The 14,321-nt window shown below is 43.2% G+C and overlaps 1 protein-coding gene across 1 annotated transcript in view; it reads right to left on the bottom strand.

Moving 5' to 3' along the window:
- The window catches only part of OSBPL5 (oxysterol binding protein like 5), a 184,237-nt gene extending 169,916 nt beyond the window's left edge, over positions 1-14,321 (bottom strand). Inside the window, exons 1-2 of the mRNA XM_037402494.1 lie at positions 14,103-14,321; positions 12,029-12,131 (exon numbers count right to left, since the gene is read on the bottom strand). Of these exons, the coding sequence (XP_037258391.1) occupies positions 12,029-12,043 (15 nt within the window). The 5' untranslated portion in view covers positions 12,044-12,131; positions 14,103-14,321. The remainder of the gene's footprint in view (positions 1-12,028; positions 12,132-14,102) is intronic.

Raw genomic sequence — 14,321 nt, 5'->3', positions numbered from 1 at the left:
CCTCTCATGTTGCCAATGTCCACGGGCTGCAGTCAGTGTCATGGGAAAGGAGCCCTCATGGGAAAGGAGGAGGCAAGATGGACAGGTCCTTCCCAAACCGAAGCCTTTGGTAACAAGACTCCAAAAACCAGCTGCACCTGACTTCCCTCCCTGTGCTTCAGCTTGCCTGGTTCAAAGCCCTGAGGAGACTCCTTTGTTCCCCTCCTCTTACATTCATAGCGCAAAGATGTGGCCACATACAAACACACAGAGTTTGCTTCCTGCACCCACCTCCAGCTAAGCCACACAGCCCTGGCGCAGCAACCGTCTTCTCTTTTGCGCTGCCTCTGACCCACATGTCATCTGCTGCCAGTGTCGGGCACCGCTTTTGCTGCTTCCTTCCAGGTCATTGCCCTGGCTCTAAAAGCACATTCCCTCCACTTGCAAAACCTTGACACAGTCTGGTTTAAAACAGCCACTCTTAGCATTTGCTGCTGGCAGGCCTGACTCTCAGCTGACAGCAAAGCGGGTAGATCCTTCCCCCTCCCAATTCCTGCCACATGCATGTGTTTGCAGTAACAATAAAAGCTCAGGTACCTTCCTCATCACCACTCAAGAACATTATAGCAGCCACTGGAAAAAGCCTTTTCCTCCTTGTTTCTGCTGCTCACTGAATGTGTGCTCCCTGCCCATCCTTGCCGCTGCCCAAATAGACTTCTTAACAAAAACAAATCAACTTCAGGTAGTTACTGGAGGAGTAAAAGAAGAGACAGATTGGTTAGGTCACAGTCTGATTGCTGCCCTGAATCTGCCTAGGCCCATCAAAACTCCTAATGAAGTCTAGTTCCCACCTATTTAGTGGATTACAATAGCAGATGTGTTTCCAGCCAAGCATTTTCAGAGGGGTATTTCTCTACAGAGCCTTTGAAAGGAAGAACCCTCTGACATCTCATTGCTCATGAAGGTCTGAACAACCACTGCGCGAGTCTTCTTGTGTTGCACCTTGCTGATCCTTGTGCATGCAAAACCTGTCAGCTTGTCTCCAGAGGTGTGCCATTTCCCTTTCCATCCCAGAGATTTTGGGGATGTGGTCCAGCTGACACAGTATATGGAACTCTCCCTGAAGATGCACAAATCCATTTCCAGTCATTTCAGCTCTGGCAATGCTCAGATATATCTTATTCTGCATCCAGCCACGGCCAGGCAAGAAATGCCTTTTACAGAGGAAGGTGATGAACTTGGCAAACCACACCCTGCTGCACTGGGAGCGGCAGAGGGAAGGGCAAATTCTTGGCTGGCAGAGCAAGGAGCATCAAAGCAGAAACCTTCAATGTACCCTGACAGTGATTTTTTGATGGGGGACCCAGGGCCAAGCCAAACAGGCTTGCCTCTGCCTTCCGCTGCAGGCTGGGAAGCCTGTCACACCTCCAGACTGGTAGTATATTCTCAGCAGTTGGCCCTTGATCAGACTTCCCCCCTTATTTTCTTGGGCCAGTGCTCTAACATCTGACCAGCAATGCTTCCTTTCCCAGACGGAAATGGCTATTGAGATTATATAGAGTTACTCTTGAAGATTTGCTATTTATGGTTTAGGGAAATTATGAAAAAAATTACAGGGTTTTACATATATTGTCAGATAAATGTATTTTGTTTCTTAAGGGGAGGCAAGGGACAATCCATACTTAATGCTACATCATTTCCATTATGAAGCCCTATTTTATTCTCCTGTAATTTTGTGCAAGAAAATTGGTTAAAGTTCCAAATTGCCTCATTCTGTATTGGAGGAAAATGGTAACTAACTTCTCTGGGAGCACCATGTATTTACTTAACAGTTAAACGAAACTTGAATGGCACTTGTCTTTGTAAGCAATCAACCAATGTCATTGATAGCTGCCCGCAAGGGCTGGGTACCTGCTGGGTGGTGAACTCAGATGGCTTCAGCAGCACCCCACCAAATGGTCTCAGGCAAAATTCTGCCCAAAGTCTGAGGCTGCTTTTTTTCAAAGGTTTAGCTGTCGGTCTTGTTTTGAGGGTGTACTCCAGAAAGGATAGCTTGTCTCAGAGGTAACAGGTCAGACTCATCTTAAGAGTTTCTTTTCTTTTAAGTGATGTGGCCCCGCAAATGACTTACTAAATTGGCATCGCTTTAGCAGACATTTTTGGAGTAGAATTTTGGGATTTCAGTTTCCCACGTGGCATTTTGCATTTCTGTATGCGCTCAAGGAGGAGGAGACAGAGGTTAAAAAGAAAAAGCAGTGAACTGGAGATGCACAAGCAGGATAAAGTAACATCCTGCTATTGAGGCAATGCAAGCAAGCAGTTCTTAATGGGATTTGACTTAATCTCATATAATCTCAATAACCTACTATACAGTGATATTTTCTCAAAAAAATGCAAGATATTTAACTTAGAAAAAAAAACCCAAACCTTTTCTTAGTATTTCCTGAATTTGTTTTACTCTTTCTGGTAGCCAAATAAATTCACTTCAATAAACCAGTAATGTTTTCTTAGTTATTAAGAAATACCAGTTTTGGGCAAAAAAAATATTTTTTTTGAGAAGATTCCATTTATTAAAAAGAGAATTCCGCCCTAAGAAAGTTGCCAGCCTATCTTACATATGAATAGAGGAATTACTATACTACAGACTGTGTTTGTTTTGCTGGCCACAAAAGGGACCACGATCCTTCTCTGGTTAGCTGCCGTAGCCACATCCACATCTTCTCTCTAAATACTGCAGAGCTGTCCTGCCAGTGGAAGTAATCAAGTGTAGAAACATCCTGTGCATTAAGGCACCATCTCCTTATCTCCCCACAGACCCCTAATAGGTCTTATATTTCCATGTGTCTCCTCTCCAGTGTATCCCCTTACTCCTTTCTGTATCTGCTAACCACCAGTGGCTCTAGGGGATCATGAATACTTGGTGATTCCCAAGCATACCTGTGCCAATCAAGATAACCAACCGTCCCATCCATGCTGCAGCCTTCCCCTCCGTGCAGACACCTGTCATAACTTGTTTGCCTTTGAGAGCTCTACCCCTCTGCTGAATTCTGCTGAAAAGCTAGTACTACATGGACACAGAAGCACAGAATGGTTGAGATTGGAAGGGACCTCTGGAGGTCACCCAGAGCCCCAGTCTGTACCCTGCCGTGGTCCTACAAGCAGCTGTAGGGTCCCTGCGGCTATGGACAGAGAGAGCTCCACACCACCCACCTTCTTCTGTGTGAAAGAATCCAAAATACGTTTTCTGATTCATGAACTCATTGGCTGGTTTGTACTGTTGTTTTTTTTTTTTAACCTTTTGGGGCTTTTCCTTTTGCAGAAGGATTGCATAAGCCTCAGCTTCTTAGGAAACTGGGCTAAAAAAAAATTCAAAGCATATTAAGTGTCATATTTAATATTTGAGTCTGCAGGAATGGATATGTAAACCAAACGTGCATTATAAAGGAAACAGTAGGCCCTTCAGCAGTGTAGCTGAACTCAACTGGCACCTTGTGAGCTCGTGAGAATCTCTTTCATACCTAGACTTTAAACCTCTGATGGGCTCTCTGTGATGCAGGAATGAACATACCTTAGGTTCCACATCAGAACAGACAGTCCCTGAGCACAGCAGAAAAGCTGAAGGATTTGCTTTGATTTACAGGCACCAACTGTCACACCTTATAATCATTAATTTCATTAATAGGGTTGAGATCAGTGTCTTCTTACCAAAAAAGTGGCAGGAAAACCCTCAGTGAAACAGCAGAAAGTACTCTCATTAATATGTCTACAACACGCAGACTGAAAAATATTTTTGCTACCGTGCTGGCAGGACTCTTCATCATAGAATCATAGAATCATTCAGGCTTGAAAAGACCTTTGAGATCATCACATTCAACTGTTAACCCTGTACTGCCAAGCCCACCACTAAACCATATTGCCAAGCACCGCATCTACGCATTTTCTAAATACCCTCGGGGTATTTTCCTGAGGTATATTCCACACCCTCCCTGGGCAGCCTGTTCCAATGCTTGACCTCCCCTTCAGTAAAAAATTTTTTCTTAATATCCAATCTAAACCTCCCCTGGTGTAACTTGAGGCAGCTTCCTCTTGTCCTGTCACTAGTTATCTGGGAGAACGGACCTACCCCCACCCGTCTACAAGCTCCTATCAGCCAGCTGTAGAGAGCAGTAAGATCCCCCGAGTCTCCTCCTCTCCAGACTGAACAACCCCAGTTCCCTCAGCCACTTTTCATAAGACTTACATTCCAGACCCTTCACAAGAGCAGCTGAACCACTCACTACACTAGCAAAATGAACTTTCTTACAGGACAAGCAAGTGCAATGTACTGTGAAGTTGCATGTGAGGACCTGTGCTTTTAAGGATAAGGAACATACTGCACAGCAGCCAGCTGACCTACATTTACAGCTGAAGACGTAAAGCTGACCCATAGGGAATTCTGTCTAACCTACAAACACAGAAGGAGTGCTAGTCAAATGGACCATGTCTTTTAAAATGATAAACTGAGCAGGAGCAGCAGCATGGGGACAGGCTTTTCCTGCTGCCATATATAAGAAGCAAACCAGTTCAACACAGTACGATGAACCACTGCTGGCAGGGAAGCCCACCTCAGAGTAACTTACTTCCTCGATATCCCGTGCTCCAGTGAGGAAAGCATACTTTTGGTATGTGGAGGCAAACCAAGTGAGCAGCAAGTGATATGGCAGCATGGGCTGAACTGGAAAAAGCAGGTCCTGGGGCCTTGCTGCAGGTAGCGAGGCTGCAGCAAAACCAGTGCTGCTGTGCTTTCACTGCTACCAAGCCCATGGCATCAAAGCTCACACAAGCAGCAGCACTCAGCCACAAACACAGCTCGCCACATGAGCATGGATAACCTTTAAAAAATCAAGGGGGTAAACAGTGTGTTGTAGGGTTATGAGGCAATAAAGAGAGGAGAGGAGGAGACAGAGGCAAAACCTTCCCCAGGCACAGTGGTAATCATCGCAAGAGCATGAGAAGAGAATCACACACACTTGGGATCAGATTTTTAACCCCCACAGAGCCAAGTAGCTCTGTTGAGATGAGCCTAGTGCTGCTTCACACTGTGTGAGGATCTCCCTGTTGGCATAAATCAGCCTTTAGAAAAACAGGCTCCCAGCTAATTTGCTGAATCCTGCCCCAAATACATTGACTTTTCTTGAACAGAGCCTTCCCTGTCCCTCTGTGGAGCTGCATGGTCATATGACTAAAGAGCACATGAGCTCTTTTTCCACTGCTAAAGTGCAAAAGGAAAGATGTAAAAGAAAAATTGAAAGTTAGTACAAAACAAAATTGCATATCCTAAACCTGCCTGTTAAACTGTAAATGTTAATTAAACCTCCTTGCCTATAGTTAAATTACATCACACCAACGTTTCATCCCTGGCAAGCATAAGTGACAGCTCCATACTTCGGAATTTTATGAAACAAAAGGGAACAAGCAAGGGAAATAGCTCTGCTGGGCTCGGTAAATGTATACAAATAACCATAGTAGGAAACAATTATTAATAAAACCTAGATAGAAAAACATTTCCTAGATTACTCAGTGTTACTTCCTCTTTATTTGGTTTTTCAGAAATCTAGTCATCTTTTACTAAAACTTCACAGGGACAAGACTTTTCCTGGGACAAAGAAACCTGGGTGGTTTGTTTCTATGCATCTGGGGAAAGCCTGAAACACAGCCATTGCACCAATGCAAATGCCTGATGCAGATGCAATAACCTCCCAGAAGCCAGTACAGTCTAACCGCAGTAGGAAGTAGGGATGAACTGCTGAGACATAGCCGCGTGGCTTACCTGCGACCTACAGCTTGTGTGGGTGCAAGTTGCTGCAGTAAGTGTCTGTATACGTCACAAAGTTGACTGGGTCAAGTTTGTTACCTTTACTCTCATACTGAAATCACCATCCATATAGGTTCTTTATGGCATTTCTGTGAAACTGATGAAAGTGTGATGCCCCTATATTGGAGCTGACGTATGACATAAACTTGAAAACAAATCAGTCATGTTTACATGTGTCATATCTTTGTCCTTGCAGCCAGAGAGAGCCTTGTACCACAGAAGGGGAGTAAGAGAAATTGAATAAATACTTCCTTTTTTATATTAAACTTTGACATCCACCTAAAAGCAAGAGGAATGAGATTTGGTTTGCAGCCCAGGTGGGAATATTTAATATCAAAATCTAATCTGCTGTGACAGAACTGCTTAAGGGTATTCCTTTTTCTGTCATGGATTCTGGAAGAAGGAAAAGTAATTCTTGTGCTCACTATTCCTTTCCTGGGACAAGTGCATTTCCTCCCCATGCTTAGTTTCAAATGTAATCATTTATATTACAAAGGTTGAGGCATTTACCCATTACTGTCCCTGACAATCTTATCAGTTCAGCAAGTTACTTCCAAATTTTACACCTCACAGGTAACATTTCAGCAAGTTTATGATCAGCAATGCTTTGTGGCCAAAGTCAGGCATTTACCGAAAGTAAATAAAGAACTTTCTATTAATTCAAAGAAGATGGACTATAAAAACATTTCAAAGGAGATGACAGGATTCAACAGCATAAGCCCCTACCTAAACAACTTTTACAAGTTAAAAAGACAGTGACTTTAAAGCTACTTTTTATAACTTTAAACATTTTAACCCACCTTGAGCTACAGTGACTTACAAGAAACTGAGGATAGGGACAGACCATTCCACGCAGTCTGAAAACAGCCTGTCAGACATCATTTTTGTTAGCTTCCATCTTCTCTAAGAACAGAGGTAGGACCAGCGTGTATTCCATGTGGCAAATTACATATTCCCTAAAACATGTACCGGTCACCTGGGCTTAGGAATTTTCCTCAAAAATCCTTCCTATAAAGTCAGCTGAAAGGAGAAATCAGGTATATTGGGGAAGCATTTTATATATTAGCACTGGAGTATTGGCTGAAAGTTCACAACACTCCTTGTTTTCAGAGTGTTTTAAGTGCCTTATATTTGAGTTCTGTGAAGCAGTAACTTAAATGATTATGCAATCTTTTAAAGGTGTCCGTGTCCCCGCCCCCCCCTTTAGTTACATATGTGGAGAATGATTTTTTTCAACCTTGTGCCTTTACTAACTCTCCATGTGAGAGCTTATTTTAGCCTAGATTCCCACAAATCACCACATTTTAATGATTTCTTCATCAAAGGAGCAATGCCCATCTGGACACACTTAGCCAGCCACATTTCATCACACGTACAAAATGATGCATGGTATGGAAATGCACCATCTGCCTTGGGTTTTAAGCTATCATGTTGTATCCATCATTTCCAAAAGGTTAAGGGGACACAAGTCTTTGCTTATATGGAGTAATGGGTGAGTGTGCAGTTTGGTCATTTGCTACTGTCAGACCAGAAGTTCAAAGTATTCTAGGGGCGCTGACAGTGCTGCAGCAGGTGATGAGAGGTTATGCGTTGCTATGGCACTGATGAAGCTTTCCCAAAGCAAGACCAATAGGCTTTCCTCCGCTCCTTCTTCCTGCCTCCTTTCTGCATCTCCTTGCCCCTGGAAGGATCAGATGAAAACTGTGAAGGAGGAAACATCTTGTGTTCAGGGAAACAGGAGCTACATACATGTATGCTTTGCAAACACTTAAGATCACATTAAAGGTATGAGTTGTGTATAATCAGTATCATTTTCTGATAGAAACACCCCAGGAAGATCCCAGGCACTGGCTGTCCACTCTGATCAAAGTGGCTACAAGAGCTACACTGTAAGGGAGGACATGAGCTGCTCTGGAGAGATCCTATCACCCATCCATCTGTTGTGACAGTGGGTGTAGAAAACAGGGAGATGAGTAGTTGCCTAGCTCCTGTTTTCTCCCCGGCAGCAATGCTCTGAAGATAATAATGAGTAAACTTCAGCAAGCTTTGCTTTCCAAGATGGTATTTCCATGGAGATATTCCTGAATGTCTCCAGCTGGTGTCCTGGCTGTGGATTTCAGTTTTGTTTCTAAAAGGTATGATAAATACTGTGATTAAAAGCAAATAGGTTGTCTTTACTCTGAGGTGTGCAGGAGAGAGGGAAGGGAAGGTGGAGGGGAGACTTGGGTTGTTGGTGTTTTTTGTGATGTGTATTTCTCAGACACAAAGAAATTCTAATTTTGCTTTGCTTTCTAAATAAAGCCCCCTTCTCTGGTTAGTTTTTATCCATCCCTGCATGCCAGGCATCCTGGAATCTGGATTGTGCACCATGAAAAAATCAATCTCACACATCCTGTGAAAGAATGAAATTTGCTTGTGGGGAAAAACCCTTTCTGGTTTTACCCAGTTTGATTTGGAACATGAGGACGTTGCTGGCTGTGCTGCTGAGGTGCATGCAACATGCACTAAGCCTTCAGACTGGAAAGCTCTGAGCTACCTAAGGTACTTTCTCCTGGTAGGGTCCATTTTCTTACCTAACACAATCTTCTGCTCAGAAAGCCCGAATTAAATCTTATGTTCTGTATTTCCTGAAGATAAGTGCCTTACTGTTGCAGAAGCTGCAGAGCATGTGATCAAGGGATGCCATATGGGCCATTTATTAACAATGAAAAATGAATGCATGATTTGTCAGTCTGTAATTAAAACTGAAAAACAATATTCCAGTTTGCACTCCCATTGTTGATCTGGCTATTTGTATCACAGAGCATAAACAGTTTCTTGCCTTATTACTCCTAGCATGAATTCATAGCACATCAGGATTATAAATGGACATTGGTAGTAAATATTTCATATTATGGTTCAATAATACGGTGATACATATGTAAGCACATTGCCTACCACTTTCCTACTTACATACATGTTAATAAGATTATGTTTATATACACATACAGAAATACAAATTCACATCCAAACTAACACAAAACCAGCCAAGATGGAAATAAAATCACTGCAGTCAGTTTACATGTCGTTCTGAATTTTAAGTGCTTTAAAATACTACTGTAATTTGCAAGTCCACATTCTAAACTAACATATTGTAAAAGCATTGCACAAAAGATATTTTAAACCATCAAAATACAAATCAATGCATTTCCACTTTCTTTGCTCACATCTTAATTTAAAAACAAAACATTTCCAAAGAAATGCTTTTTTAAAGTCTTAAGAATCATAATTTTCTCTCAGATCCATTTCTACAGAATTGCCAAATATAACCATTAACAAAGATCACAAGCTTTATGATATTTTTAGTTGCCTCCTCTTCTGAGATTTTTCCACTTTTCTCTGTTTTCCCTCCTCAAGGCAAAAGGGCTAGAAATGCCCTTATCTTTTATCTACTGCAAGAAAAAAAACAAAGATCAGGACCCAGGCACATTTACAAGGCTGGGGGAGGCAGCCGGAGCGCAGAGCACCACACCAGACAACTGATGGCAGAACAGCAAAAATCTGCCATGCTGTTTTGAGGCTGGCTGCAGTCATGCCCTTCGCACTCCTACAAGTTGTGTGTGGGGCAGGCCAGCAAAGGGTAAAGCATCTGATGTGACCTGTCCTTCTCCCCTGCCCTGCCACAGGGCCCTGAGCCACTCTCCCTTCCCAGGGAGTGCTCGCAGAGGCCACTGGCACAGCTCAGGCACAAGGAATTTTCCTTGGGTACCCATTCCACGGGTACCTGAAGTGAGGCCACTTCTACCTTTGGCTTGACAGTGACAGAAGTCACAGGTATTTCTACCTAGACTGATTGCAAATGCTCAAAGAATAAATGAGTAGCTTCTCTGTAGCTTTTGCAGGATTGCTGTCTTGCAGAAACATATCAGCAGCATACCAGTAACAGGGTATCGAAGAGCCCTTTGGAGAATCAAGAGGACCATGCGTCTCGCCCCCAAGTAAGTTGCATCCTGCTTAGCAGTAAAGCTCCATTTCTACCACAGGTTGCTTTTAAATGGTTCTCATTTAAACTAGCAGAATTCACATCTTCACAGTTGCTTCCTCTTTTCCTTCCTTTTTAGTATTACAACAACCACAAATTGCAACTTCACAGGTGCATGATTGACATTAATATAAAAAACTTTTCCAGAAGGGTGAAAAGATACCAAGCTGGTATGTCAGTACTATGTTTTCCACTTACTTACTTATATCTTAACCTGAAAGAAGCCCTAATTTAAAATCCACAACAGAACCTCAGGAAATCACAAACACACCTACAAACTAGATAATTCTGTTCTGCAGATACTGCCTTCCATATAATGCCAGTGCCTGTGATTTCTAGAAGGGATGTTTGAAATCCAATGAGTATGAATGTCAACTTCCCATGGCTCCCTTACAAGCCTCAACCAGCAACAGGAGCAGGAGTAGTGTAGAAACACAGGAACAAGCGAAAAAGTAGTTCAGACTATTTACAGCGTCAACAAAATGAATGTTTCGAAAACACAGCACCAAAGTTTGTCAGTGCTACCTGGCACAATTGCACCAAAGTCACATTAAAACACATTTGCTGCATCATTTCCCATTAAGGTCCTATTTCACTCTTATATCCGCAGGTGATAACAGAGCCACACAACTTCGTATACTGCCATTCCACTTGTCATGGGAGCCATGGGAGTTCAACAGGATTATTTCCTTCTGCAGCTGAAATACAGCTAGGAATTGCACCAAGTGAGGCCTCCCCTCCTCCTCACTTGGACATAATAGGGAAAATCTTCCTACAACCACAGCTGCAAATCAATGCACATGTCTCCTCCACCTGCAAAACTTGGCCCTCCTACTCCAACCTCTTCCCACAGTTCTCAAAACATAACAGCATGGCTTGGAAAGGCAGCTGCGGTGGAGGCAATTTTAAGAAGCTATAGCCAGAACTACGCTGTCCATTCTGGCTCCTCAAGGAACCCATTGCATCCCAGGCCAGTGTGGTACTGCAAAGCTATTCCAGCCAAGGCAAATCATGAAGCTGCTCAGGTTCCGCCTTGACCCTCAGGAAGAATGAAGAAAAGCATTGTTGCCATCAACACAGTTGTGCTAAGCACAGCCCAAGAATTCAGCAGGTTCTAGCTCAGGAAGTGTTTGAGGACTGTATATAGCTTTACTTACCTTTAATTTAATACTTTGTCTTAGCTCTGAGGATGCTGTATCGTCCCTGCACTATCATCAGTAGGGATCTGTTGGCAGAAAACACTGCCACCTCACTTCTCCTAACAAGGAATGACGAAACATTAGGGAGAGGTATTTTGAAAAAATACGGTGATAAAAGGTGGTTTCTCAAAGCTGTTAAAACTTTACAGCTTCCAGATCAATGCTGGCTATCAGAGGCACTGCAGGTTGTTAGACTGAAACTTAAAATATTCGGCATCACTTCTGAAGCAGCAGGTATGCTGTGCTATCAGGATTAGCTGCATCTTTAAATATTATAGAGCTGCTGCAGTCTAAAAAGCTGCGTTCCTTCAATCTGTTCTAGTGCTGTGGGTCAACCATCAATTCCTTAGGTAGCAATAGTTTTGGAGGCTCTTCCAGAAATGTTTATCTGTTTCCAACTGATGTAGGTGCAATGCAGTATCCTGCCACTTTGAGCACCACACACTTTGGTGGCTACATTAGAAACATTCTCTTTCTTAGCTCTGCCCTATTTTTGCTCTGTTGCAAAGCACAACTTGCAAAACAACCCATAGCATCAAACTTTACAGAAGTTACCCTTAAAAAAATGAAAGGGCAAGATTAATCAGCAATTTTTAGACTTAAGCAAATATTAACAAGCAGCTCTGGTATTTTGAATTTTCACTAGCAAAAGAATAAAGCTGAAGAAAACAATTTAATGTCAGCATCTTGCAGCTGTATTTTGTTCTCTCATAGCAAAAAGCTTAAATCAATGTCTCGCAGCACAGGAAATAATCAGAGGGGAAGACAAATGCAGTGTTTCCACTTAGATCATTGCAAGAGTTAATGGAGCATTTTGTGACAGCAAGCAATTTACCAAGTACATTTTCACATCATTAACCAGCAAACGAGACACAGTCCACAGCAGCTGCACATTTAATTGTGTCAGCAATTACATTATAAAGCACTTAATGCGTATATATATGTGTGTATACAGACCCATCTTTATATACTTACCGTGCAGCAAGGCATGGGTGTTACGTTGGTCTTGAAACAATTGCTTTACAGCCCCAGGCAGAGCAACCTTCTTCTCACTCTCGTCTCGGGCAAGTCAGTGTTTCTGGAAAGTGGCCAGGCAAGATCAGATTCATCAGCCAATAAAATTGTCTAAAGCTGCCGTTCCACAGGAGACCGTTCCTCTGGTTGCAGGCTCAGGAGCAGCCAATAAAGGAGAAAATCAGCATCAGAGTGCGGGCGAGCATTTTGCCCCATACGAAGGGTCTGCTTTCCAAAAATCCAGCTTCCCCCTGCCTGTGCTTCTGTACACAGTCATCCTGCATAAAAAACAATTTGCACTTGCCTTGCCTGGCTAAAATAGATGCATAACTATTTTGAACACTGACAAGGGTAAAATATCAGTCAAGCAGGTGCCTTGTGCTGGGAAGCAATACAGTGACATCCGGAGCTGTGAATTCACGCTGCTGGGGCAGGGGTACCATATCAGACCTAGCTTTGTAGGGAGTGGTGGGAATTACTGCTCAAACAACTTAGCATTCACTGGAGGACAGAGATGCTGTTCATGGTGGGCAGTGTGGAGACCATTGCAATCTTACCTCTATTTTATCTTCCAGAGCTGGACCTGCTGCAGTGGCTGCATGAAGCCATCCCGTCCTCAGGCCCACATGTTCATCCTGGACTTCACTGCTGTTTGGAAGAGCCCTTGATTTCACCCTGCCAGTCCTACAGCAGCAGCATAATTTCCCAGTGTGCAATAAGACCTCACAGAGGTGACAACCAGGAGCTGGCTGACATCCAGGGACATCCAGGAAATGTTAGTTTTCCTTACTAAGAAACCAAAACTAAGTCAGTCTTAGTATGTGGTAGCTATCCTATGGTAAATCCTAAAGATGACAAGGCATTTGTTGCAGTTATGCATGTTAGCAGGTCAGGAAAGGACTTTGGAGGCGTGTACTTCTACAATTAACACGACGAGGAAGACCAGACCTATATGTCACGAGCCTGAAAAAGTGGGTTTTGACAGCAGATGACCCATGCTATGAAATCCTAATAGAGAAAAGGCATAGGTAGTCTCTGCACACTGTTTTGCTCCCTTGCTTGCATTTACGTCTCCTAACTTCTTTCAGGTAAAACCTATTCAGATTTGTTTCCACAGAGGTTTTGCACCAAGGTGCTCCATCTGCAAATCTGACTGGCCACCCGATATAAGGACAGTCCAGGCCATGGCCCACGTTTCCACCGACATTTATTTCAGTCTTCTGACACAAATGAAAAGCAAACACCATCCAATCTTCAGCAGTAACATTACAGACTGTCATCTACACATATTAGAGGACAAAGTTGTCTGTAGTGCAGACAACCCCTTGGGAAGTTATTACTTTGCAAAAAGCTACACTGCACCTTAAAATGGGAAGGCTTTTTTAATGAAAAAGCAAATGGTAAGGAAAAAAACAGTTATATTTGAATAGGGTCAGCAAGACTGTCATTAACAATAACCACTTTTTCTTTATCTCCTGTTTTGGTATGGATGCTTCTTCACTTATTTACACAAGACAGCGCTACCACTGCTCCCTTTACATGATGACACTGCAGCCTTTTGGAGAACCACAATCCAAAAATGTTGCCCCAGAGCGCTGAAGGCGGTGTTACACTTGAGCTGGAAAAGAGGCTTCTGAAGAGCCACAGTACGCTAAAATCAGGCAGCACAGAGGCACAGCCTAACTGAATACAGCAGCCTGGACTTTGATCTTGGAAAGCTACATGTGCAAGCATTTATGATCTGGATTTTCCTTTGATGTAAATTGGCATAGACCCGGGCTAATTCACACAGGCTTTTCTTCCAGCTGAGGATCTTCTGCTATCTTTAAAAATGTGAGGTTTCATTTGAAGCCACTTTACACTTCCATATTGTCCATTCAGTGGCAGTGCTGGGCAGAGAGCACACACCACTGAAGGCAATTACGCACTGTGTGTTCCCTCAGAGGTGGTCTTGGTGCTGCAGAAAGAAGCTTGTCAAGTAGTAGCTTAGTAAAACAGTGTCTTGGCTGCAAAGACAATAAGGACATATACTTACTGGAAGCAGCTGTCTTAAGGAAACCAAGGAAAACATGCCAAGCAAGTGAGGAGCCCCCCTACCTCTGGGAGTAGAAGAGCTCAAAGCCAGCAGCAGGCCAGGGGCCACTGCAGTGGCATACCAAAGAGAGGGACGCCAAGTAGGTTACCACCGCAGCCTGCCTCCAGGAAGTTCTGAATTTTCATATAGCTGATGAAAGAAAAATCAGTCAGCCAGGCA

Source organism: Falco rusticolus, chromosome 10 (assembly GCF_015220075.1).
Source record: "Falco rusticolus isolate bFalRus1 chromosome 10, bFalRus1.pri, whole genome shotgun sequence".
Classification (NCBI taxonomy): Eukaryota; Metazoa; Chordata; class Aves; order Falconiformes; family Falconidae; genus Falco; species Falco rusticolus.
The sequence above is the reverse complement of the archived record's forward strand: the minus strand, read 5'-3'. Positions and strand labels throughout refer to the sequence as shown.